Source organism: Seriola aureovittata, chromosome 17 (genome assembly GCF_021018895.1).
Source record: "Seriola aureovittata isolate HTS-2021-v1 ecotype China chromosome 17, ASM2101889v1, whole genome shotgun sequence".
In the NCBI taxonomy this organism is placed as follows: Eukaryota; Metazoa; Chordata; class Actinopteri; order Carangiformes; family Carangidae; genus Seriola; species Seriola aureovittata.
Window position 1 is genome coordinate 22,459,673 of NC_079380.1, and position 25,845 is coordinate 22,485,517.

Here is a 25,845-nt window from a genome sequence, read left to right on the forward strand (position 1 = left end):
CAGAGACACACACACAGACGGACACAGACACACAGACAGACACACACACACACACACAGACACACACACACACACACACACACAGACACACACACAGACACACACACAGACACACACACAGACACACAGACACACACACAGACACACAGACACACACACACACACACACACACACACACACAGAAAGAGACACGGGTATTGTACATATCAGAGTAACTTTTTATTTCATTAAATCTGATAACAAAATGGCTTGTTCATTCTGCAGCAATGATATTATTTCTCTGAATATACATATAGTTTTATAACAGTTGTAATACTATTTTAAAATTACATCGATTTCAATTCAATTTCAATTTCCAATAAGGATTAAAAGAAAATGACAAAAAAAAAATAAGCAAAATGTTTAATAAAGAAACAGGTGCGGGGCTGCAAGATGAGGAGTCACATACTGCACTGTCTGGTTTACAGATCTTTTCAAAAGGACTTAATAATTCTTATTAACTAGGGATCATTAAAGTGAAACTACTACAGAGACGGGTCTAAAGAGAATGACTAATGGAACCAAAAATAGGTGCCAAATATGTAAAACAAACAAAAAAGAAAATACACTTCCCTCATCAGAGGGCGGTAAAATAAGTGGTAATGTACTAACAAAATATAAGAAGTTTCCTTACAACTTGGAGGAGCAACAAGAACATAAATCTGCCTATTCACGAACATCTCTCTAACAAATCTCAGTTCAAGGAAAAAAAACTTAAGAAATAAAAAATAAAGAGAATGAAATAAAACTCTACTACTCTAAATCAAGCTTAACCTAACCAGAAACAGGCCGGATTTTAATGAGGTGAGGTCAAACTTATATTTGGCAACCACACGTATTTGAAGCATTTGGGCTTTAGACACATTAAATCTAGACCAGACACGATACAGGAGGGTTTTGCAAAGTTCTGAAGCAAATTTATTGAAATTACTTATATTCCAAAGTACAATTATGTAATCCTCAAGTTATCAAAAGTGAGTTTCCCTTATCAACTCCTATTCCAGAGACATATTTAACCTCTTATACAACAACAGATTTTCCAACTGTAATCACTGTAACTGAGCTCAGTGATTCAGGCTCTTGTCAGCTAACCTCCACTTCCTTTTCACTTTGTTGTATCACATTGAGGGTTCCTCTCTTCTTTTCAACAGAGCACCTGGCTTTCGTACAACTGATGGCAGCTTTTGATTTCCTTCGCTGTCATCTGAGTCTACAAGTCAAGCCGCCCCTTGTGGACCGTGCGTACGCTCCTTCCTCTTCCTCCTCTGCTCTGCACAAAGCGCTGAGGGTGCGGCGCTATAGCTCGGTGCGAGAGCGGGAGATGCGGGGGCCTTTCCGGATTTCTTTCCTCTTCTCCTCCTTCCTCCTCCTCTTCTCCTCCTCCCTCAGGATCTTTTGGAAAGCCTCTGCAGTGTGAAGGACCTACAAAAAGGCAGAGAGGTACAGATGTTCTATTAAAGCGATGTGAGTGATAATGTTTTCTTAAATAAGGGATTGTTTCTGAAGAGAGCGCTAAGTTTTAGTTACAGAGACTCGGTGAGACTTAATAGCAGCAGTTAATGGCTGATGGGGGAGTCGTTAAGAGTGGTCACTACTGTTACTGCACGTGTGTGATGATAATACAGAACAAGGCAGAGTGGGCAACAACAACAACAACAACAACAACAAGCATCTTACTCACATCATCCCTCTCGGTGCGGTACGGGTTCATGAAGTCTGGGGATTTCTCTGTTATTCCCAGCTCCTGTGACATCTGAGGGAGGAGTGGTACAGACGGGTAACAGAGGAAAAGAATAAGAGATAAGGAATAAAAATGAGACATCGTTTCGTCACTTATTCTGCAGCTAAAAAGCAATACGCTGCAATTTGGCCAAAAAAAACAAAACAATTCTCCATTCTGCGCAATGTGAAATGGAGAGGGGAGGAACAGAAGGTAAGAGTGGGGCTACTGACGCTAAAGTGAGCGCTGGGTGAACACTTTGAGGGTGCTTCGGGTCTCAGAATAAATCCACTGTATAATCCTCTTGGCGCATTGCTAAGGTCACAGATTAATCCTGCAAGAGTTTAGTTCATTAACCTGCACATTAAACAGGGAGCACTGTTTTATCTGCTTTGCTCTTTTAAGGTTCTAAGGTGACAAAACATCCCACATGCATCCGATGCATCCGTCAAATGACACGTTCCGCAGCGATGAAAGAGAAGTTATCTGCTGCCACTGAGGACGGTGACAGAAGATCAAGCATCTCCTCTAAAACCTGAACTATGTTTGTTCTTTCATGCACCTGTCACATTCACCTGTCACATTTACCTCACCCTGTGCTATGCATGTGTATTACACTGCATTGTTTTACTGCAGTGTTTTCCACACTCAGTGCCCCCCCCCCCCCCGCAGAGAAAAGTATTCATTTGCACTTATATTGAATTCCGCACTTTTGAATTCTAGTCCTCACAACGGAGCTGGAACTATTTAATCCAGCAATGTTTCGGTTCGACTCATTTCCCTCAGCAAAGATCTGATGCATCATCATGTCCAACATTTCGCTCCAGTTTCAAATTTACGGAAAATTGCAAAAAGAAACTAAAGTGAATCTGTCATTAATATTAAAAAAAAAAAAAACCCAAGCAAATCTCACATACAGTCACAAGTTGAAAGGATTACTCATTTATTTTCATACTTTCAAGGCCTTTGCTTTTAGTCTGAAACCGCAACAGCTCTTTAATGTGGTCTGAGTCTGTGTTTTCTGCAGCTTTATCTTGGCAAAAAAAAACAAAAAACCCTTGTTCTGTCTGTTCAGCTCTGCAGAGTTGGAGATCTCACAAAATATTTTTGTGAATTCAGAATCCAGTCAGAAGCATGAGCTTTTACAGTCGGCATCTTTTTTAAAAAGCTTATACTGCAGAGAGAAGGCGTGAGTGGACTGTGACAACGCTGTTGACGAAAAGGTGGCGTTTTGTTACGGTTAGGACGGGTGTGGGTCAGTGTCTGGTCTTACAAGTGTGAGGACATGTTGGTGGGCTCCTCCGGTAAAAACCCCCGTCAGGTTACAGAAGTTCAGCCCCCAGCGCAGCAGACCGCCCCAGTCGGCGTTCCGGTCGTAGTAGTGGTGGACAATGCGGGGGAATCGCAACGCCACGTCGCCGAAAAACGCCGTATTCTCCACCACGTGGGAATAAGCTGCAGAGGTTTATAAAGAGAAGGTTCATTAGAAGAGATGAGACAGAGGAGGACAATATTTATTACGAGTGCAGCTCAAGCGGTGGTTGATTTTGCTCGGGAGGTGGAGGCTGGTGTCGTAGTGTTGCTGAATAAGCCTTAAAAAGGAAGGGAAGCTAATGTGCACGACATTCAGACAGATGTTGAGAGAGAGAGAGAGAGAGAGAGAGAGAGAGAGAGAGAGAGAGAGAGAGAGAGAGAGCGTTGATATTATTGGCAGCCGATGGCGTCAAAAAGGAGGAAGAGAGAGACTGACAGAGGTGGTGCAGTTTTTAGAGGCAAGACACAAGACAAAGCAGTCAGAGGTGGAGGAGAGAGAGCCGGAGTGTGAGAGACGCTGCTAAATAAAGTGACTTATATAAAGTAGAGCAGGAGCCAGAGACACACAGAGAGAGAGAGAGAGAGAGACACTGAAATAAAATGAAATGATGAAACAGCTGAGAATGAATCAGACCTTCTTTGATCTTATCGTCCATGGGGAAGGGGTCGTCAGGCTGCATGTTGGCAGCAACCAGGATTTGTCTGGAGTCCTCCAACACCTTAAGAATGAGAGAGAGAGAGAGAGAGAGAGAGAGAGAGAGAGAGAGGTTTCTTTACAATATGCGCTGTGAATTAAAGTTGCAGTGGTGATGAAGGTGAAGAAGAAGAAGAGTGTACAGCCCCGCCGGCGGCTCTGTGAGGTTGTACACGCCTTCCATCAGGGTGAGCAACAGGAGCGGCCTGGGCCGTCAGTGGGTCGTTAGGAGTTCTTACATCACAACATTAAACCTGTCTTGACTGTAAATTGTGTCAAAAACGGAATCACTGCGTCCACGGACACAAAATGCGTCTTCTGAGAGGAGAGGTGTTAATGCAATTTATCTCACAATTCCGCGAAAATTACAGGCAATCTTCGCAAACACGGACGTGGACTGAGATCAGAGTCGGTGTCTGTGACGGCGGTGGAAAAGGGAAGGAGATGTGAGCAGGAGCCCCTCGCAAACACACAAATAAGAGTGGCGGAGAAATGCCGACCATGCTTTTTCAGCCACTGAAGGTTGACTAAAAGCTGGTCGTCCTTGAGAGGCGCGCGGATGCATAGATAACTGTCCTCTGGGAAACGCAGGCGCAACGTAAAGCAGAGCCCAACCCCACCTCCCCCTTCCCCCCCCCCCCCCCCCCCCCCCCCCCCCCCGGGGGCCTCGCGCAGAGTGAATGGCGCTGTGAGCGGCTGAGTCTGATTTAACATTCAAATGAATGCGAGGAAACATGCTGATGAATGTAATCATTGGATTTGAAGCCTTTGATTCTGTGTTGAGCCGGGAACCTTCTTATCCCTCGATCTGCTGAGAGCACGAGACGGTTGCGCTCTTAGAAATAACTTTTTTATTTTATTTATTTATTTATTTTTTAATACTTGTGCTTGATTTTGCTGCTGCCCACGGACTCTGCGAGGATATAATGTCAGAAAGCACACACACACACACACACACAAACACACACACACACACACACACACCCTACCTTGAAGAGTCCTTTGAGCATGATGTCTATGATCTTGTACTGCTGGTTGATGTCGTTCAGCTCCACCAGGTTCTTGAGCGCGTTCAGCTGATCTTTCCTCTTGGTCTCAAACAGCCGCTTGTCTGACAAGAGGAGGTCAGGAGGAAACACACACTCTCTCTCTCTCTCTCTCTCTCTGCACAGGGGCATAAGTCACATTAATGCTCACTCCATCACCCATCTGTCACACTGAGATGCACAGAAATGTATTCACGAGCATGCATTAGTTTCACATTCAGTGACTTGCACGCACGCACGCACGCACGCACACACGCACACACGTTTGGCAGCAGCACAGAAGGATACAGATCTCCAGGTTGGAGTCATGCCTCGGTCTGTGCGCGTCGGGGTCCGCCGAGCTGAGGGCGGCAGCGGCGAGTGCCACGACCACGGCGCACACGCTCTGCAGCATGGTCAGCAGGGGGCGGCAGAGAGGCGCTGGTCTGAACATGAAGAGACATGACAAGCCGTGAGATGCACATCACATTGTGAAAAACGTCAAAAATATTGGCAGAGTTGTGTGATCTCAAATCATCGCACGCTACAGGCGAGGGACCGCTGAACACCTTTTTTTTTCTTTTGATACAGATTTCATTTTCATCTGAAAAACTAGGCTCTCAATGAAATAGTTTTCTTTATTTTTTTTATTCATGAGGCCATTTTTCTTCCCCTCTCTCTCTCTCTCTTGTGATACTTGTGGAACATGTGAAATAAGGGATTTGCTTCTGTTCCTTTTAAAAAAATAAAAGGATGTCATCTGATGTCTGCCACTTGCAAACTCCCCAGAGGAACATTTACAATCCCTGCACCAGAGTCGCTCTTTGCTCTCTCTCCTCCTCTCCTCTGCCCCCCCCCCCCCCCCCGGTCTCTCCATCCAAAAAGGAGTGGCCTTCATTCGCTTGCTACTTCCTTCTCCTCCCGAGGGCTTTTTTTTTCTTCTTACTACATATGAAAAGGGAGGGGATGAAAGTGAGAGGATATATACAACAACTAAAAATAGATCCTCATCAAATGAAAATTTGATGAAAGCCAATTTTTTTTAAAGAAAACATTAGCAGAAAAACAGAAGTAACTCCAGGGAGGCACGAGACAATGTTGATGAAAAGCTACAAGACATAATTCATGCATAATTTAGCAAGGGCTCCATCAATGATATAATCAGAGGGATGCAGAGGGGTGAGGGGCTTCAATGGGGGTGGGGGGGGGTGAGAAGTTGGAAGGCGAGACCCTGCAGGAAACAACAGCTTTCCTGGTGAATATTTTATCTACCTTTGCTGAGACGCGGCGATAAAACAGACAGGAGCGCGAGGAGCAGCGCGAGAAGCAGCGCGAGGGGATAATGAGCACCGGGGACCGACAGAATTAATCTTTACAAGTGTGTCTGCCGATTCCTGAAACCGAGGGACTAGGAAAGCAGAGCAAACGTCTCGGGGGTGTGAATGTTAATTTGCCCCCTTAAGGATCTCACTCATATCAGAGGGGGGGGGGGGGGGGGGGGGGGCAGACGCTCCTAAACACGCACTGTGATAACAGGGACACCGACCTGCCTCCACTTCCCACTGAGGCAGCTCATCCTGGTGGAAGCATGACAACTGTCCACCGGCTCTAATCTCACAGCAGATCTCCAGTCATTACTCTCAACCCACCCAAAGTTCCTACAGAGAAAATGAGATTTTACTCCCTCTCTGTTGGAGCTGCTTTGAGCTTCAGTTTGAAGTCTCAGTGGTCATTGAAGTCTCTTATTCAAAGATAAAACTGTGAGACTGTAACTTTTTTTCTTCCTTCTTTAAACAGTCAGCAGAAACAAGTGTTCCTGTAGACAGCTGAGTGAAGACAATGTTCGATTAAGGCCAATTTGTGCGTTCTGGGAACATCTTTTGGGAAGCTTCCCAGCTTTCTGAGAAACGCTGCACTAAATATCCTTAAGTGCTGGTCGAAAGCCTCAGTATTTCTTGATAACAGCCAAAAGGAAAAAAAAGGGAGGTGGTGGTGGTTGGGGGGGGGGCGCTGGTCTCTCCCTTGGCGGCTGCTCATCGGGTTATTTGATGCTCCTGTGCGCCTCTGAGCAGGCGGCCATGCAGCTCTGACAGATATTTATGAGCAGAAAGGTTATCGCCTCCGGCACAATTTAATGCAGTCAACACATATATCCAAGCAGTGGATAACGGTTCTGTGCAGAAGGACAAAGTGCTGAGAGTTTAAGAAGTGGCGTAAGAAGGACATTAAAGGAAGAGGAGGGGGGGTGGTTAATCAATCATCTCTAATGTGGCATGAGCAGCAGAGAAATGGGAGTCTAAATGCATCCATTAACTGAAAGCAGGCAACACTAATGAAAGAAAAGTCAAAGTCGTGGGAAAGATTACACGTGGCTAAACACTGTCCACACCAGGAACATGATTCATCTCAAGTGCCGCTTGAACCCCCGAAGCTGCTGCCGCTCAGGAAGTAATAAGATCCATGAGCAGGAAAAACCCACGGACATGACGTCTGTCTGAGAGGGTTTGTGCCTGTGGTCAGGACAGCAGCGAGGAGATATCCGGGGTGGGTGAGGGGGTGGGTGGGGGCGCACAAGTTTGGCGAGGGGTGTTCGGGGGTCTGAAGCCAGAGTGGTTCTTGCTGTAGTCGTGTAAACCCACATAAATCTCTTGGCTGGAAGGAGATTTTCCTCTCAGCCAACAACAATCTCCTGTGGCAGCGAGGCTGAAGTTTGATTTCCTGTGTTGGGAGATCCAGGTCCCAGCTTTTGTCAGATAAGCTTGTCCCCCCCCACCCCACCCCCCCCACCCCACATCTAATCACACTGCGGACCTGTGAAGATAACTCCACTGTGCGCGGTGTGAAAACACGCAGCCCGTTGACTCCACGGTGCAGTGCGATGCAAAAAAAAACGGAATATTTCTCTGTGTACAGGCAACACGATAAAAGACATACACAAACGCAAACGATAATCTGAATAAATCAAGAGTAAGAAACAGTCCAAACTGCCAAGCAAACCAACTCTGTGACATTAACGTCACGGAGAAGAAGAAACTGACCCTCGTGGTGAAAGCAACTCCAGAGAGGATGGAAGAAGAAGAAGAAAGATGCCCGTCAGACGGCTGGATGTGCAGCAGAGGAGGATCCAGATCCCCCTCAGGCTGCCTGCCTGCTGTGGGAGGTTTGAGGTTCAAGGACTGACACATCATCTCCCTCCCCCCTCTCTCTCTCTCTCACTCCCCCCCCCCCCCCCGCTCACATCTGCGAGGCTCTCCCTCTATCATCATTCATGCAGAGGCAGAGCCGCGGACATGCGTAATGGTGATGGTGATGATGATGATGGCTGAGTCTGGGTAAAGACTGTCATGTGAACCATCAATTACTGTTTGCTTAATTGAGTACGTGTCCCCTACCTGACCCGCGCGACTGTGTCTGCGGGCAACCAGGAGTTAATTTTTCCTCAATTTTTTAAGCCCGTAATTCTGCGTTTATCCTTAAACTGTGGTGCGAGATCACATCAACTCCGCAGTATATCACAATGATTAATGTAAGGGTTTCTTCGCGGGGGGAGCGCTTTTCGGGGGGGGGGGGGGGGGGGGGGGGGGGGAATTAAAGCAAGTGTTAGAAGTCGCTCCCCAACAAACAGATCCCCGCCTGTCACCGCAGCTGTAAGCCCCCCCCCCCCCCCGCCGGATCCCTCATCCAGCGGCCAAGCACAGCACATCCGACCGACAGAGCGCCGGACATCACAGCCACAAAACTCCCGGATCACTCACCGTGTTTCTGTGGCGAGAAAACGGCGGCGATTAGCGGTCAGCGTCTGCTCCAAAGTAGTGCAGTTTAATCTTTCTTTCTTTCTTTCTTTCTTAATCTCCACGGTAAACGTTACAGGTCGGCTCGCCGATGAGGGGGGGGGTGACGGGACGGGACGAGTCGATGTGCCCCTCTGGATCCTCAGGTGACAACAACACGGAGGTGGAGGTGTTCATTTACATGCGGCTCTCGCTGCTCCACTCCGCCAGCGCCACGATCGCACCGCCCGGCTCGCCTTGGACGAATGACAGCGAGCGGGCGCTAAACACGGAGGAGGATGTGGTTTCCGCACGGACGGTTTAGAGAGAGACACCGCCAGGGCACGGGGCAGGCCGCGTTTCGTTTCTCTCTCCGTGCTTCCTCTGACATGATGACGCCTACTTCTTTCCTGCCACAATTTTCGAACGAAAAATATTTTCACTAAAACAGTCAGAATGGAAACACGCTCACGCGAGGAGTTATTTATAGATCATTATATTTATAGATTTATAATTAAAGTTCAATTAGGATTTGTTTTACTGTGTCTGCAACAGACCCAAAGGAAAAGAAAAAAAAGCCAAAGGAAAGTGGCTCATGAACTGGATTAATTATTTTATATATATATATATATACACACACACACACACACACACACACACACACACACACGCGCACACCATTATTAATTATTATTAAGTATTATTATTTATTTATTTTTGAATTTCACCTAGGTGATAAATAAAGTATATATCTGTCTGTCTATCTATCTAAAGAGGGAGCAACTACTTCGTATTCAGTGAACATGAGAAGTCCACCTGACCTCAGACATAAATACTTTACTTCAGTGGAAAGTTAATCATGCCATTCTGCAGACTTTTGCAAAGCACATCAGAAACAGCAGCAAGGCCACCTCCACATCGCAGTCAGTCAAACACACTAAGGGCCTGTGAGGATCCACTCTCACATGAAACTTAGCGGAGCCATAACGTTGTGAAGCCTTCCCTGGTTTTTCTACAAGCACAAGCCTCACTGTGACAGAACGTCCTCCCCGGGCTACGGAGAGGAGAGCTGGGGGTCGGGGTGTGGGCTGGAGATAACCAGTGCAATGACCAAGTCAATTATTTCTCTTTCTTCATTTTCATGAGTGTCATGAAGAGTGTTTTGTGCCACAATAAAGTCGAATGTGTCTCTTTCATTTTTGTTTCGCAACTCCAAGGACCCACGGGGGTTCACAGAAAAACAAGCAGCACAGGCAGTATTTTAATTTTACAGTGGGTTTTTAATCTGATAGAAAAAGCCACTTAACAGAATCCACGAAAATGACTTGGCTGTCCCAATAATAAGTGACTACGCTAAGGTTTCACCTTGACCCCGCAAAGCTGTAAAATTCAAAAAGAAGTCAAATTTTTATGAGCACAAAAATCTCCAAATGAGGACGTATGAGTCCGTTAGGTGCTCCAGGAAACAGCAGAGACACCCAGTGTACGTAACGGTATCATATCATGAGCAATTAAGTTGTCCTGTATCAAAGGCACAAATGTTATTAATTAAGCTTAACTCTCAAAGAACAAGTACAAGCTGTAAACTCTTTCACTGTGACACTACAATCTGACAATCAATCATGTGGTGCTTTACGAGAAGAGCAATTACAAATTAACAATTAATGAACAATGAAAAGAACCGTGGAACTAACAGAGTAATAATTTCTAAACCGCATGAATCAGTTAACGGGGAGACATCAGCCGGCTCTCAGCGTAAAGTCGGACAGACAGATGGACACGTCTCCAACGTGCCTGCAGACAAGAGTTAAGGAGCAAGACAGCAAGGTGAGAGAGTAAGGTGTGTGTGTGTGTGTGTGTGTGTGTGTGTGTGTGTGTGTGTGTGTGCGAACAATCTTAGCAGTTTCACTTGAGTGTACAGTTTACATAGTGTTAATGAACCTAAGTGTGTGTATGTTTTGTACTTCACCGGTTCAGTTGCAGTCGGTACGTGCTTCACTTTGTTCCCGGTGTTTCTGTCAGCGATCAACGTGATGTGACAATATTGTTTTCATATAATAGCAGGCAACAGAGCTAATATCAGACTGAGCCGACATACACAGAGTATACGAGCACGTGTGGGTGGATGAAAGGAAGAATGTTTGTGTGAAAGAGAGAGAGAGTCTATCAGCGTGACAGATGTAGAGAGCCTTTAAGTACTGACTGACTGAAATACAGTAATGACTCTGTTGTACGACACCCTTTAAAGAGATTAACTGAACAGCACAACACAGACATTCAATAAATTGCCAGAGAAAAATCAATAAAGATGCTGACACTGAGGTACAGTATGGTTATCGTTCACGGTGTGCTCAAAGTGTGTGTGAGTGTGTGTGTGTGTGTACGTGTAGGTGTAGGTGTAGGTGTTGCTGCTTTTACGACGCTCCTCAGACTCGCATGTTTGAGGTTTTTGCAGGGTGCGAGCTGCAGTTTTGTATATAGGCGAGAGTGCATGTGCCTGCACATTAAATGCAGTGTGTCAGCGTGTGTTTTACATAGTTCAGGGGTGTTTATGAGTGTGTTTCACTTTCATGTGAGGGATACAGGATGTTGCTGGGCAGACTGGGGCTGCAGCTCACGGCTGGTGTCTGTGGGCCGAGGGCCTCCATCATATCCCTCACTCTCTGCTCGCGCTGCTCTGTGGGCGGCGGCTGCAGGACGCTGCTCTGGATCTGCACGAACAGAACAAGAGAGAGACTTTTATTTTGTTGAGTAGAAAAAAGAGAGGGGGAGACAGGGCAGGAGAGAGGAGGATGAAAGAAGGAGGAGAAAGAGAGGACAAAACTAAGAATTAGAAAAATAAAAACAAAAGTAAAATGTCTGAAGAGAGAAAAGATGCTTAAGGCCTTTTTTTTTTCTCGAAATCTGAAAACTATAGAAAATACATTTTTTATCTTAAGAGTCACTTAAAAAAACAACATGTGTAGGTGAGCTGAGAAAGTAAATCTTTGTTTGTGGTTACAGCATACAGGAGGGAGCAGAGGGAGACTCACACACACACACCTGAGATTTGCAGAGTGCTAAATAAGTAAGCAAGACAGGAACCTCTTCTACCGCAGAAATGAAAACTATTTATTTCAGCTGTCAGCGGCGTACAGCAGGTGAAATGTGTACGAAGGCTGCGGAGCAGCAAATGGAGCTGTGCTGTAGATGTGACTGTGTACTTTAGGTAATGAGGATCAGTGAGCGTAAGCAGCATAAAGAAAATCTTGTAGAGAATATTCACAATCAAGAGAAAAGTTTACGAAAGGTAAAAGGTCGCAGAGCGTCTCCGGCGGCGACGAGCAGCCTCAGGCTCTGAAAACACGGATCCCTGTTCACGCTCGTTCACGTAGAGTCGCCAAGTGCCGGCACTGAGCTGCCGCCGAGCTGTTTGGCTGCACGAGCCAGAGGTTCAAAGACTCACTAAAGGTTTGATCTTCACATCCATCCCGAAGATCTGAGCTGTGAGTGACGGCCACATGTTCCAGACGGCGTCGAACACAGAACTCAATCTGCTCGACACAAAAATAGCACAAATTAATAATTAAAAAAACATGAAGGCCACGAGCATCTGCCAAGAATCTTTTTGCACCACTTCAAAAACAATAATGTTGTGAGCCGCACCAGCACAATTATCGTTTCAGTACTGTCACCGGTTCATCGTTATTTTCCTTTTTGTTTTCAATGGCAGAGCGAGCGACTCAGCTGCGGGGGTGAGAGACTCTTTGGGTCTGGACTGGTGTGGGGGTTTTTAAGTTCGAGTGCACAGGTAGGGATTAAAATTGATGGCGTTACAGTGGTTTCAAACAGAATGTTTAATGTCTACATCTATACTTCAGGGTTGTGAAAATCACTCAGCTGGATTCTCAGGGTGTGTGTGTGTGTGTGTGTGTGTGTGTGTGTGTGTGTGCTCACTCACACTTCCCTGATAAGAGCCGTTTTTGATTTGACACCAACATGGCTGCATCGAACCGATAAGATAAAACCGATTGCAGCAACTGACTGTATGTGGTTGGTAGAAACAGAAAAATTCATCCTCTTACACAACAAGTGAGTGTTGCACTCAAAGTTATAGCTGTTTTTATTTGGCAACAGTTCCCATCCAGTGACTCTCGAGGATGGTATTTTGAGGAACAGCCAGGTGAAGGAAAGGGCAGAATAAAGAAATGGTTCCAACACTGTAATTGAAAAGTGCAAAAGGGGGAAACAGAGGGGAATGAAGTGGAGTTGTTGGGGTGAGAGCTGTTTGGAGAGCAAAAGAAAGAGAGGAGAGAGAGGAAGCAAAGGAACAGGGGGAGAAACAGAAAAAGGCAAGCAAGTGAAAGGTCGGGCTTTATAAACAAGACTGAAAGAGACAGAGAGTGAAGAGTGACAGATTCCCACCAGATTGGGGGGGGGAGTTATTAGAAATCTGCAAGCTTTAGAAATTCTGAAAAGAGCCTCTCCCCTAAGACCAGCTCAGATCTGGGAAGCTAACTAATTACGCAGTGCAAGCTGCAGCAGCTTCGCTTACACTTAACACTGGCCACAGGATCACACAGTCAGAGGCAGGAAGACGAGCACACGCTAATGTGTAAAGAGGAGGAAATAGCCATGGGCTCAAGCTGCAAGAGCAAATGATGCATGTGTGCGCACAGCATGTGTGTACGCGCACATACACACTCAGCTGACGGATAAGTCAGGACACGTGGGCAGGAAGCAAGATACGATATGATATCAGATCAACTACTCATGAGCTGATATTTCACTTAAGTCCAAAGTGAGATCAACAAAACGTATGAAAATTGTGAAGTTTAATGTGTTGAGTGTGTGTGTGTGTGTGTGTGTGTGTGACAGATTGGAGCAGAAGAGATGACAGGGGAGAAAAATCTTACTGTCTTGAGACTGTTAAGAGAAATGTGTCTGTCACATTGAACCCTGCCTCCTCTAAACCGCCTCAGTGTCTCCACAAACACACAATACACATACAATACACACACACACACACACACCTACACAAGAAAACAGACACATGCGTGCACATTCACACGGTTCATGATTCCCTGGCGCACACTGCACTGGGAGCTGCAGCCATCATTCTGTCACTCCTCTGGTTCTGAGCTACTCTCAGAATACTAAATGCGTCTCTGGTCGTGAACATGATGCCAGATTTGAGCTGAGCAATCTGATGCGGCTGCTATTCCCTCTGTGCTTTATAAAGCCTTTTAGCAAACCCAAACAGGCTTGGTGCATTTGCTGCGAAGTTAACTAGGGTAACAGCAAGGACACACACTCGGCACGCACTTTATTAGGAACACCTGCACACCTGCTTATTCATGCGGCTCAGTGCACTTCGGCGGCCTCCAGGCTCCAGATGTGAATCCAGTAGAAACACCTCTGGGATGAGGTATAGAACGGGAGACTGGCGGTGCGAACGTGCAGCGTGACAAATCTGTGCAGGAACGACGTGATGCAGTCGTGTCGACGTGGAGCACACGGAGTCTCGGAGGGAAAAGTTTCCGACAGCTCGTGGAACCAACGCCAAGATGAACTGACGCCGTTTTCAGAGCAGAGGGAGGAAGTACCCAGTGTCAGCGCGGTGTCCCTGATAAAGCGCCCGGTGAGTGAGTGTCGTTCATCGTCCTCAACTCACATTGAAACTCATTTTTCACAGAGCTTTTTAAGCCGGGGGGATAATCTCTGTGATTTGGTGAATGATTCTGGCCGTAAGAGGCTTGTGCCATCTAAGTGCTGCGATCACAACTGAGCAGAAATCACAGTTAAGCACAACCGTTGTGTCACAGTTATTCTTTTCACGTCACCTTTATGGTTTGTACAACAAAACTATTCATTTGCATTTTCTCTAAATCTCGTTTGCACTTTTGCTGAAGGGGGGGTTGTACATTTCTAAATTCAATGATCCTATATTAACAGAGTGACAATATTCCAGTGTTCTGGGTGGTGGTGGTGGTGGTGGTGGTGGTGGGGACATTATTAGATGCTTGTGAAGCTCCACAATAAACCGCACTGCCTCGGGTATCTTTTTTTTGCCATATTATTTTTGTGCTACTCAAATGAACTTAACTGCAGAATACTGGTTTCTGAACACACCACCGAGGAAGAGCAAACCTCCGGGGGCTCTGTGCTCTCTGCAGTGGAAGCAGCAGCTCCAAGTGTCACAACCACATGTTGGTATTCTGCTGATCTCAGGATGTAAATTGGCTGGCCCTGTGTTACGCTTGTGCCCAGCGCAGCAGAGGAATTTCAGCCTTATTTATGATAATAATAATATATATAATAATAATATATGGTCATTTGTTGTTGCCTTCTTCAGTGGATATGTACAGCAAATAATAAGTCATCTTCCAAGCAGGAGAGGCCTTCAGACCAACAACCGTTTAACATCTACGACTGGTGCGGTTCACATCCAACATCAGTGGTGAAAGGCCGAAGAGAGAACAGAGACTTCATTTGTATTTGCAGGAAAAGACTGTGTAGTCATCTAAAAACAAACAGCCAGCGGACAAAAAAAAAAAAAAAGTTTACTGAGAGCTGAGCAGATATCGTTCTGACTTAAAGCCGTACAGTCATCACAATCAATACTTGGAGACACAGAGGTCGGGACTTTATTCTCATAGAATTGGACGGACCTCCAGAATTAACACAGTAAGTTCAAATAGTATTCTGACTTGGCAGCTGTGTCTGCGCTTATGTATTCATTCTTTGAATGCCTCAATGAAAACCAGTCCGCCGGGTCCCTTGAGTGACTTGATCGTTACTCGAGGGCTCAGTCTATTTTTTATCCCGATTATTTCTAAAGGTTCACGCTTGTGTAAAGAGTGGACATGATACATGCGCTGAGGTCACGGCAACATAAAAAAATATCTTAATCTTGGGATCATGGAGGATAAAAATCTTTTCTTAGCTACTTGTATTTTCTAAATCATAACGTTGGTAAATAATCACGGATTCCAGAGTTGAATACACCAGACGCTGCTCTGCCTCACACGTAACTGAGAGACACAAAACAGTCTGCACTGATTGGTCCAGACACAATTACACAGCTTGCCTGTTTCAATAGAGGTGTTATCGAGCTTTTTAAAAGGCAGCAGCGTCTAGTTTCTCCGACCAACACAGATGAAGACTCATTAGAGCCGACATGATCAACGATTGTGGACACCAGCGACTAACAGCCCAGGTAAATGAATTGATGCCAGTGACGAGTGCTAATAAACGGCAGTGAGTCTTTCCTTTAGTAGATTCAGGTGCCTGAGTGGAATCGGGGAGCAGAGTGAGGGAAGCACAAGGCAGCGAGTAAGTGTTTACACAGTCGTTGGCTTCTGACAACAGACCACAAGTAGAAAACAGAAAACACTGTGACCTTTGACCTCACACTTCGTGTTGGTCTTGCATCACTTCAAGGTTAAACCAAAGCTCTCAATCAGCCTTTTACCGGGCGCCACTGTGTGAAGCGAGACGAAGTCCCACACTGAGGCTACTGTTGTAAATTGGCATTTTGCTGCTGCAGTGCAAAATGCTGGTATTTTATTTGCATAAACAAACCTGCTCTTTCCCATTAACATTTCCCCTGCTGTCTCTGTGTTCTGCTGCCTGTGCTGTTTTCTGCAGCAAGTGAATAAAAATTTGGAAGTAATACAGCGGCAAGAAGAAGTACGTGAGGCCTTTGCAATTATCTTCATTTATGTATAAATTTGTCTGATGCACAAACACAATCTATTTTAGCTAAAACTATTTTGTTCTTCTCCACACTGAAAACATTTGCAGTTTAGGTTGGAAAAAAAGTATGTGAACTCCTCGGCTAGTGGCATCAACAAAAGCTAACTGGAGTCAGGAGTTAGTGCTTTTTTATAATTAAAATAACCATTTCACTGACTGGCCTCCAGGTTTACTGTTTGCTGTTCACAAGAAACATCTGCTGATGTGAAACAGAGATCTCAGAAGACTGAAGATCAAGACTTGTTGATTTGCATTAAGCTGGAGAGGGTCACAGAGTCGTCTCACAGAGTTTAGTTATTCATCGGTGCACAGTCAGATAAACTGTCTGTGAATGGAGATGAGGCCTGTGGCTGCTCCTCCTAGAAGAGGGCGTCCGGCTAAGATGAGTCCAAAAGCTTGTAACGTAACAAAGACAGATAACGGCTTAAAGGAATCATAGGAGCTGGTTCATGTCTCTGTTCATACACACATCATGACAGCAGCTTGACTCTCCACAACACTACTGGATCAATGTTTTGTGGACTGATGAAACCAAGGTTGAATTGTTTGGGGAAGAACATGCAGCTGTATGTTTAGGGAGTAAGAGGGAACTGCACACCAATATGAAAACATCATCCCCAAGGTGAAGCAGGACGGAGAGAGCATCATGATCTGGGGCTGATTTTCTGCCTCTGGGCCTGGACAGCTTCACACCGTCGAGGGGGAAATGAATTCCCAGGTTTATCAGGGTCTCTTACAGGATGATGTGAGGGAGACTGTCCACCTGCTGAAGCTCAGGAGAAGCTGCTGATGCAGCAGGATAATGACCCTGAACATCAAAGTTAAATGACTTCAAAGAAAATCCACCTGTTGGAGCGACAGTCGGTCCAGACCTTAATCCAGCAGAGATGCTGTGGAATGACCTGAAGAGTCGCTCTCACCGGACATGAGAATACGAAAGGTCCAAACTTCCTCCTGAACATTGAGCAGCTCTGATCAGCAGCTACTGACGAGCTGGTTTCAGGTTATTGCTGCCAGAGGAGGTTCGATCAGTTATTAAACCCGAGGGTTCACTTTCTTTTTCCACCAGCACGTGAGCGTTTAATGTCTGTTCAATAAAGACACGAAAGATTGTTAAAATCTTTGTGATATTAGCTGAAGCACATTGTGTTTGTCTCATATTCTAAAACCAAATGATGCTGAAAACCAGGTCACTCCGAACAGTTCACTCACTTTTCCTTCACTGCATCATCTCTGTGTGAGACTGTGAGAACGACTGAACTTAATCTGAACTTGATTCCTTTTCCAATTCATTCACTCACGGAAAATAGATATACACAGGCGCCAGCATGTAAAAGACCCATTGCTGTGAGAATCCACTCAATGTTCTCATTATATTATCTGTGTGTGTGTGTGTGTGTGTGTGTGTGTGTGTGTGTGTACATGTCTACCTGTGTGAGGAGCAGCCTGAGGGCCTGTGCTGCTTCCTGGCTAAGCTCCTTCACCCCCTTCCTCTCCACCGCCTCCATCACCTGGAGCAGGTCAGGCTCCCACAGAGCTGCTGTGCTGCTGTGCTGCAGGAGCTGCAGAGGACACACACACATACACAGTTGGACGTATACATAAAAATGCACAATCATGCACAGACGCAGTAACTAAGAAACACGGGAGGAAAAACCAGAGGGAGACATAAATAAACGGACAGAGAGAAAAGCATTAAGAATCAAGGAAACAATAAACAGTGAAGTGATTTATTGTGGTTGAAGTAAAGGTCAATTAAATAAATGTAAAAGGACAAGGATCGAGTTTTAGACTCTAAAGTGCCGTGTAACATGCGCCTCAAAGGGTCACAGCTGACCAGACGTTCCTCCCCCGTGTTCACTGAATAATGAATGAAAAGAAAGTGTTCGGAGCCACAGCTCACAACACAAACTATGGTAATAGGTTTCTTTAATTTCCACGTGTGTCTCTGTGTCAGCCTGTAAAACACTGCTCTGTATTCACTCTCATTGTTCAGGTGATCTAAATACTTCTGCCACTTCTACGCTTTTATTACCTTCATTAACTTTTGATACTTTTAATATCAAATATTTATTACTGCTCAGAACCATGCCCAAGAAATTATACTTGATTTGAGTGGTGCGATTGGGTGCGTTTGTGTGTGTGTGTGTGTGTGTGTGCGTATGTGTGTGTGTGTGTGTGTGTGTGTGTGTGTGTAAAACCTCTCACAAGTGTGATGAGTCTGAGAATGGCAGGGTGGAGGAGGCAGCTCTCTCCTGAGCTGAGCAAGCTGTAGAGGAGGAATCGACTCCATGGCTGACACACCACAAATTTTGCTAACACACAGAGACACAGACACACACACACAAAACAAACCCAGGGGGAGAGAAATGACAAGTCAGGATGACTAATTCAGATCAATTTGGTTAAATTTTGCTCTTTTCCTTCCCTGTACAGTTACTGACAAACAGTTAACATGTGAAAACTTGCCAAGAGCCAAAACATGAAAACACAGAGCCTGTAAAAAAAAACAACCAAAAACAAACAAACAAACATGGATTCTACAGAGTTGAAGACGGAGATAATATGAGAGAGAATAACAAGAAACAAATGAACAATCAGAAACAGAAGTATCACTCACACGTGCAGATTACCTGCATTCACCCACTCCCCACCCGCCTCTGTCTGGTACCTGTAACAGGACTCTTCCTCTGAAGGAAGCCCAGGAGGGAGCTTAGGCAGTTGACTGAGGCTCTCAGCAGCAGCTCGTGCTTCTGAGGAGAACGAGGCACATCGGAGTGAAAAACGAGAGGGAAGATGAGTATACACACTCGCACAGAGAAGAAGAAGATGATGAAGATCTTTTGAGACGTTTTCCATCTGTAAAATGTCACATCGTTGCAAGTCACGAGGGGCCACAGAAATGTGACGTGTTGCCTGTGCGCTCTGACTTGTCAGATATGACCACACACACACACACACACACACACACACACACACACACGGACACACGGACACAGATGCAGACAAAACAAAGGGAACACCACAGAGAGCAAGTGAACGAGGTTTTGATAATGCATGTATCTCCCACTGTGGCAGCGCTGGCAGTGAACACTGTGTAGTGTCCAAAAATACTGAAGTAGGCCAGACGGATATATAGACGACAGCGGAGAGTTACACCCTAATCCTGAGGCGGAGAGGAGGAGACAGGAGAAGAAAGGAGTCAAATTTATAAGTGGGAGGGGATGAGAGAGAGAGAGAGAGAGGGAGAGAGAGAGGGGAGGTGAAGTGGCCAAAGGTAAGAGAAAGGACAGATGAGAAGAGGGCAGATGAGGACATGATGATTAAAGGACAGGTTTAAATGAGAGCAAGGAACAGTGAAGGAGGAGTGAAGGGAGAGGAGAGGACAGGAGGGAGAGGAGAGGAGAGGAGAGAGAGGAGAGGAGGGAGAGGAGAGAGGAGAGGAGAGGAGGGAGAGGAGAGAGAGGAGAGAGGAGAGAGAGGAGAGGAGGGAGAGGAGAGGAGAGAGAGGAGAGGAGAGGAGAGGAGAGAGGAGAGGAGAGAGAGAGAGGAGAGGAGAGGAGGAGAGAGAGGAGGAGAGAGGAGGAGGAGAGAGAGGAGAGAGAGGAGAGAGAGAGGAGAGAGGAGAGAGAGGAGAGGAGAGGAGAGAGAGGAGAGGAGGAGAGGAGAGAGGAGGAGAGGAGGGAGGAGAGGAGAGGAGGAGGGGAGGAGAGAGGAGAGAGAGGAGGAGAGGAGAGAGAGGAGAGAGAGGAGAGAGAGGAGAGAGAGGAGGAGAGAGGAGAGGAGAGGAGAGGAGGAGAGGAGGAGAGAGGAGAGGAGAGGAGAGGAGAGAGAGGAGAGGGAGGAGGGAGGAGAGAGAGGAGAGGAGAGGAGAGGAGGAGAGGAGAGAGAGAGGAGAGGAGAGAGAGGAGAGGAGGAGAGAGAGAGGAGAGAGGAGAGGAGAGAGAGGAGAGAGAGGAGAGGAGGGAGAGGAGAGGAGAGGGAGGGAGGGAGAGGAGAGGAGGAGAGGAGGAGAGGGAGAGAGGAGAGGAGAGGAGGGAGAGGAGAGGAGAGAGAGGAGGAGGAGGAGGGAGAGGAGAGGAGAGGAGGGGAGGGAGAGAGGAGAGGAGGGAGGAGAGAGAGAGAGGAGAGGAGGAGGGAGAGGAGGAGAGGGAGGGAGGGAGGAGGAGGAGGGAGAGGAGAGGAGGGGAGGGAGGGAGGAGAGGAGAGGAGAGAGAGGAGAGAGGAGAGGAGAGAGAGGAGAGGAGGGAGAGGAGAGGAGAGAGAGGAGAGGAGAGGAGGAGAGGAGAGAGAGGAGAGAGGAGAGGAGAGGAGAGAGAGGAGAGGAGGGAGAGGAGAGGAGAGAGGAGAGGAGAGGAGAGAGAGGAGAGGAGAGGAGAGGAGAGGAGGGAGAGGAGAGAGAGGAGAGGAGGGAGAGGAGAGGAGGAGAGAGAGGAGGGAGAGGAGAGGAGAGGAGGGAGAGGAGGGAGAGGAGAGGAGGGAGAGGAGGGAGAGGAGGGAGAGGAGAGGAGGGAGAGGAGAGAGAGGAGAGGAGAGGAGAGAGAGGAGAGGAGGGAGAGGAGAGGAGAGGAGAGAGGAGGGAGAGGAGGGAGAGGAGAGGAGGGGAGGAGGAGAGGAGAGGAGAAGAGGAGAGAGAGAGAGGAGGGAGAGGAGAGGAGAGAGGGAGAGGAGAGGAGAGAGAGGAGAGGAGAGGAGGGAGAGGAGGGAGAGGAGAGAGAGGAGAGGAGGGAGAGGAGAGGAGGGAGAGGAGAGAGAGGAGAGGAGGAGGAGAGAGAGGAGAGGAGAGGAGAGAGAGGAGAGGAGAGGAGAGAGAGGAGAGGAGGGAGAGGAGAGAGAGGAGAGGAGGGAGAGGAGAGGAGGGAGAGGAGAGGAGGGAGAGGAGAGAGAGGAGGGAGAGGAGGGAGAGGAGAGGAGGGAGAGGAGGGAGAGGAGGGAGAGGAGAGGAGGGAGAGGAGAGAGAGGAGAGGAGAGGAGAGAGAGGAGAGGAGGGAGAGGAGAGGAGAGGAGAGAGGAGGGAGAGGAGGGAGAGGAGAGGAGGGGAGGAGGAGAGGAGAGGAGAAGAGGAGAGAGAGAGAGGAGGGAGAGGAGAGGAGAGAGGGAGAGGAGAGGAGAGAGAGGAGAGGAGAGGAGGGAGAGGAGGGAGAGGAGAGAGAGGAGAGGAGGGAGAGGAGAGGAGGGAGAGGAGAGAGAGGAGAGGAGGAGGAGAGAGAGGAGAGGAGAGGAGAGAGAGGAGAGGAGAGGAGAGAGAGGAGAGGAGGGAGAGGAGAGAGAGGAGAGGAGGGAGAGGAGAGGAGGGAGAGGAGAGGAGGGAGAGGAGAGAGAGGAGGGAGAGGAGGGAGAGGAGAGGAGGGAGAGGAGGGAGAGGAGGGAGAGGAGAGGAGGAGAGGAGAGAGAGGAGAGGAGAGGAGAGAGAGGAGAGGAGGGAGAGGAGAGGAGGGAGAGGAGAGGAGGGAGAGGAGGGAGAGGAGAGGAGGGAGAGGAGAGGAGGGAGAGGAGGGAGAGGAGGGAGGAGGGAGAGGAGAGAGAGGAGAGAGGAGAGGAGAGAGAGGAGAGGAGGGAGAGGAGAGGAGAGGAGAGGAGAGGAGAGAGAGAGGGAGAGAGGAGAGGAGAGGAGAGGAGAGGAGGAGAGGAGGGAGAGGAGGAGGAGGGAGAGGAGAGGAGGGAGAGGAGGAGAGAGAGGAGAGGAGAGAGAGGAGAGGAGGGAGAGGAGAGGAGAGAGAGGAGGAGGAGAGGAGAGGAGAGGAGAGGAGGGAGGAGAGGAGAGGAGGGAGAGGAGAGGAGGAGAGAGGAGAGGAGAGGAGGGAGAGGAGAGAGAGAGGAGAGGAGGGAGAGGAGAGAGAGAGGAGGGAGGAGGAGAGAGAGGAGAGGAGGGAGAGGAGGAGAGAGAGGAGAGAGAGGAGAGGAGAGGAGAGGAGAGAGAGGAGAGGAGGAGAGGAGAGGAGGAGAGGAGAGGAGGGAGAGGAGGGAGAGGAGAGGAGAGGAGGAGAGGAGAGGAGAGGAGGAGAGGAGCTGTGATGTTTCCTCCTGCCACCAAAACCAGAGCATCATGGGGGAAAGAAAGCAAAACGGAGGAGAGAAGGGGGGACGACGACTGTTACTCATATCAGCTGCTGAACAGAAGACTACAGAGCACTGAACCATAGAGCTGCAGCTCAGTTCAGCACTTCAGTCTTTTATACGGAAGGGGAAACGCCACTGGTGTGGAACCACAGGCTGGCGAGCTGCAACACAGACACAGGATAAAAAGGAGATACAACAGGCGCGACACCCAATTATCTCACAGTTTACATATTTTATCCAGATACTTTTTGAATATACACTCAAATATATAAATATCTCTTTTCGCAACCGCAGTGTGTGTGTGTGTGTGTGTGTGTGTGTGTATATACTGATGCTTTTGTTCAACTCTCACCACTGAAGGTTTAACTCGTTAACGCAACAGCTCGTATGTGTAATGCCTCTTAATTAATATATCGATAAAATAATCAAATGGTAAAGTACTGGTTGGTGCGTGGGAAGAGATGTGTTTCTCGTGGCGGCCGTGACCTTTTACACATCAGGATCAACACGTGCCTGTGGTTTCTACGCCTCATTAGCCGGAGCCTCTTTGAGGTTTTGCATTAAGCCAGTGGAACGTACAGGACAGCGGGCTTCCACACAACCTCCCACAGCAGTGCGACTGCAGACCACCTCTTTGTTCCCGCTGATTCAAGACGACCTTGTTCCTCTGAATCTTTTTCACGATGCTTATATTGTTAAGAGGAATTGTCTGTGGCTGTTTCTGTTTTGACTTTTTTTTTTGTGTGTGCTGTTATTGCTGCTTAAACTTACATTTTCTCGTTTCACTACAACAAACCTGACAATCTGGTCGTTGTGTGCTGCGATGTGAGAATGTCAAGGGCTTAAGAATAATTCGAAGCTACATCTGTTTAATGGACAATGAGTCTCAGCCGTCAGCTGCGCCCAAATTTAAAGACGGAGGCGAAATGTATTACCGCACTCACTCCGGCGCCACACACATAACTCCTGCAAGCCTCGTGATTCATTGATTCGCAATATCCGAGCTTCAGTCATATAGAAAAATTGAACCTTTTATCGTGGGAGTCTTCAGACTTTAGTGCATTAACCGATGGCAGTAAAGGCAGTAGCCAACGCACTTGGGATGTGTGATGGAGCATTTTAGTGCTTCATATTTATGTGGAGCCTCTGTGGATTGTGAAGCTGGAGCACCGGCTTTAATCGTAAAGAATTATCAGGTTGAAACAATAGTAAAAATCAAAAGGGCTGTGTAAGGATCAACATATGTAGTACTTCAGTGCACAGTTGACGTTACTGCATTAGATTCTTTATGATCTCTTTGATAAAGACTCTATCTACTGCTGTATTTTCTGCACTTATATACAGGTGTGCCGGCTGCCACCCAGGAGGAGGAGCGCGTCACCTGTTTAATGTAAAAATGAACTCAGTCTGATTCTTTTCCAATAAGTGACCAAGGTCAATACACCAGCTACCTGTGACAACGTTTTGGAGACACCTGTGATCGCTCTGGATCTGTGTGCCATTTTCATTATGCTAACTGGCTAAATCAATCGCAACCTCGTTTTCGTTTTCTACACAGCACAGTGTGGGTGGAAAGGCGGGTTCAAATGTCACGCCGTGAAGATTTTAAAGATCACCTGGAGCAGAGGCAAAGAAAGAGATCACACAAGTGCTGTGCATCTGTCTGAGGATAGAGCAACACTGCTCAATCTGATGTAATCTTTTTCTTTTTAATTCCTTTGAATAAACATTTCTGCACATATTGTTATTCGTATTGCATTTGTTAGCATCTCAAGTGACTCAATATTTGCTGATTTATGGAATTAAGGATAAAAAAAGTGAATTAGGGAATAGCTGTGCATAACTTATCTTAGTTTTTCATTATCACTGTTCACCATTAAAAACTTTATAATGAGGTACACAACATTTGCTCACAGCTGGAGACTTCCTGTAACACTACATCAGCTTAATTTGTAAACCTTCGCTTGTTGAGGAACAAAACATTTGGTAGTACTCCACCTTTCATTACAACACAGAATTCACTGAAGCTGTTTGCTGTTATTTCTGCCTCCCACAAACAAGAAATAGTGACGTCCCCGGAGCAGACTGAAATTCATCTCTTGACGTAAAATCCATATTACGTTTAAGACAGTTCAACAGCAAAAGCGAGTGAGCTATCTGTACCAATACTTACAATTTGACTGAACTAACCGTTAGTCTCACGGTCAAACCCGTACCGTCTCTCCTGTGTCTCCAGTCCTTTACTTTGCCCTAAATCTCCCTCTCTGTTTCCTTTTTTTTTTTATAGTTACATGTGCTTGTGCAGACCAACACACATACACACACGCACAAAGACATATATATAAATCCCCACCCCCAAGTACTACAACCTGTAACAGAAGTCCACTGAGAGCGGCTGAGAGGCATCGGGCCCCTCTGGAGCCAAGCGGGTACAAAGCTCCATCTTGGACTCCCAGGGGTCTGGGCCCGACCAAACCAGGACCGGTGCTCACACACACCACCGCTGATGTCAAGTCGACGTCGAGTAGAGCCTGCAGCAGCCTCAGGTAGCTGACTGGAAAGAGAAAGCGAGAGAGGGAGAGAGGGAGGGAAAGTCAAAGGGAATCAGAAGAAGATTGAACGCCTAAACACAACGGTGAGGAAGAGGAGAAAGCAAACAAAATATCGGAGGGCAAGGCCACGGGAGAAACAGGAACGGAGCAGAGCAGAAGGGAGTGAGCGGGCGAGTGGGAAGTGGAAGTTTGAAATAGAAAAGGATATTAAAAGCAGGAAGCAGAGGGAACACAAGCGCAGAGGAGACGCAGAATAAACAGATGAAAAGGAACCGAGTGACAGAAAGAGGGGCGGGGCAAGAAGTTAAAGATCTCAGCGCCGAGTGTAGATGGTGTGTGAGGCAGTGAGAGACAAGGTGAAGGGAAGGTTGGCAAGACGGAGAGATCAAAATAGCGATGGAGATTAAGAGACAAGACATGGCCAAAATGCTTAAACACAGTGGGATCCAAACTGAGAGCTGCTAACCATTTGAATTGCACTTACACCATGTACACTGAGATTAGAGCTCTCTGAGGGAGGGAGGACTCAATTAGTGGCAGCAGAAGAGAGGGAGGAGAGCGCAGCGCAGCAACAGAGCGGGGGAGATGGATGGATGGGAAAGGAAATGTAGAATGTGAAGCATAAGATAAAAAAACTAAGAGACAGAAAAACAGCGAGGAGACAGAGTGAGTGAAGAGAGAGAGAGAGAGAGAGAGAGATAGGCAGGCTGAGGGATGGAGCCAATACATCACATTGATCCTGACAGGCCACTTATCCAGCTGACAGACAGAGACACAGGAGCAGCAGGGATGATCTGTCTGCGAGTGGTGCGGCGGGATGTGGGCCTCTTAATATAATGAAAGTGTGTGAAACGCATGCACAGGGTTTGGTTACCTCCGCCACAGATAAAACACTGACAAACAGTCACGCTACACACGGAGTACATGTAGACC

At 47.1% G+C, this 25,845-nt stretch overlaps 2 protein-coding genes across 4 annotated transcripts in view; both read right to left on the minus strand.

The window, feature by feature from the left end:
• Nucleotides 1-207: 207 nt before the first annotated feature.
• Nucleotides 208-9,032, minus strand: LOC130185805 (coiled-coil domain-containing protein 134-like). 2 transcript variants are annotated; one of them, XM_056402477.1, is made up of 7 exons: nucleotides 8,549-9,032; nucleotides 5,103-5,239; nucleotides 4,758-4,879; nucleotides 3,709-3,793; nucleotides 3,034-3,215; nucleotides 1,722-1,793; nucleotides 208-1,462 (listed from the first exon to the last, which is right to left on the minus strand). In XM_056402477.1, the coding sequence occupies exons 2-7, from the start codon at nucleotides 5,206-5,208 to the stop codon at nucleotides 1,337-1,339; spliced, it is 693 nt and encodes a 230-aa protein (XP_056258452.1). In that variant the 5' UTR covers nucleotides 5,209-5,239; nucleotides 8,549-9,032; the 3' UTR covers nucleotides 208-1,336. The 2 variants fall into 2 exon arrangements, with proteins under 2 accessions (XP_056258452.1, XP_056258453.1); XM_056402478.1 differs by lacking the exon at nucleotides 8,549-9,032 and adding an exon at nucleotides 7,832-7,973.
• Nucleotides 9,033-9,327: 295 nt separating this feature from the next.
• LOC130185912 (meiosis inhibitor protein 1) overlaps nucleotides 9,328-25,845 on the minus strand; it is a 58,618-nt gene continuing 42,100 nt past the window's right edge. Inside the window, exons 25-30 of one of the 2 annotated variants that reach the window (XM_056402666.1) lie at nucleotides 24,730-24,914; nucleotides 18,972-19,053; nucleotides 18,509-18,615; nucleotides 17,731-17,862; nucleotides 11,147-11,274; nucleotides 9,328-10,357 (exon numbers count right to left, since the gene is read on the minus strand). In XM_056402666.1, the coding sequence (XP_056258641.1) occupies nucleotides 10,303-10,357; nucleotides 11,147-11,274; nucleotides 17,731-17,862; nucleotides 18,509-18,615; nucleotides 18,972-19,053; nucleotides 24,730-24,914 (689 nt within the window). In that variant the 3' untranslated portion in view covers nucleotides 9,328-10,302. The remainder of the gene's footprint in view (nucleotides 10,358-11,146; nucleotides 11,275-17,730; nucleotides 17,863-18,508; nucleotides 18,616-18,971; nucleotides 19,054-24,729; nucleotides 24,915-25,845) is intronic. The other variant, XM_056402665.1, reaches the window with a different exon arrangement.

What these genes read in the sequence shown, in the direction of transcription:
- LOC130185805 (XM_056402477.1), bottom strand. Translation starts at nt 5,208, where the DNA reads ATGCTGCAGAGCGTGTGCGCCGTGGTCGTGGCACTCGCCGCTGCCGCC. An exon ending in TGACTCCAACCTGGAGATCT is followed by an intron (nt 4,880 to 5,102) that starts GTATCCTTCTGT and finishes TCCTCTTGTCAG; the next exon opens with ACAAGCGGCTGTTTGAGACC. An exon ending in TGCTCAAAGGACTCTTCAAG is followed by an intron (nt 3,794 to 4,757) that starts GTAGGGTGTGTG and finishes CTCATTCTTAAG; the next exon opens with GTGTTGGAGGACTCCAGACA.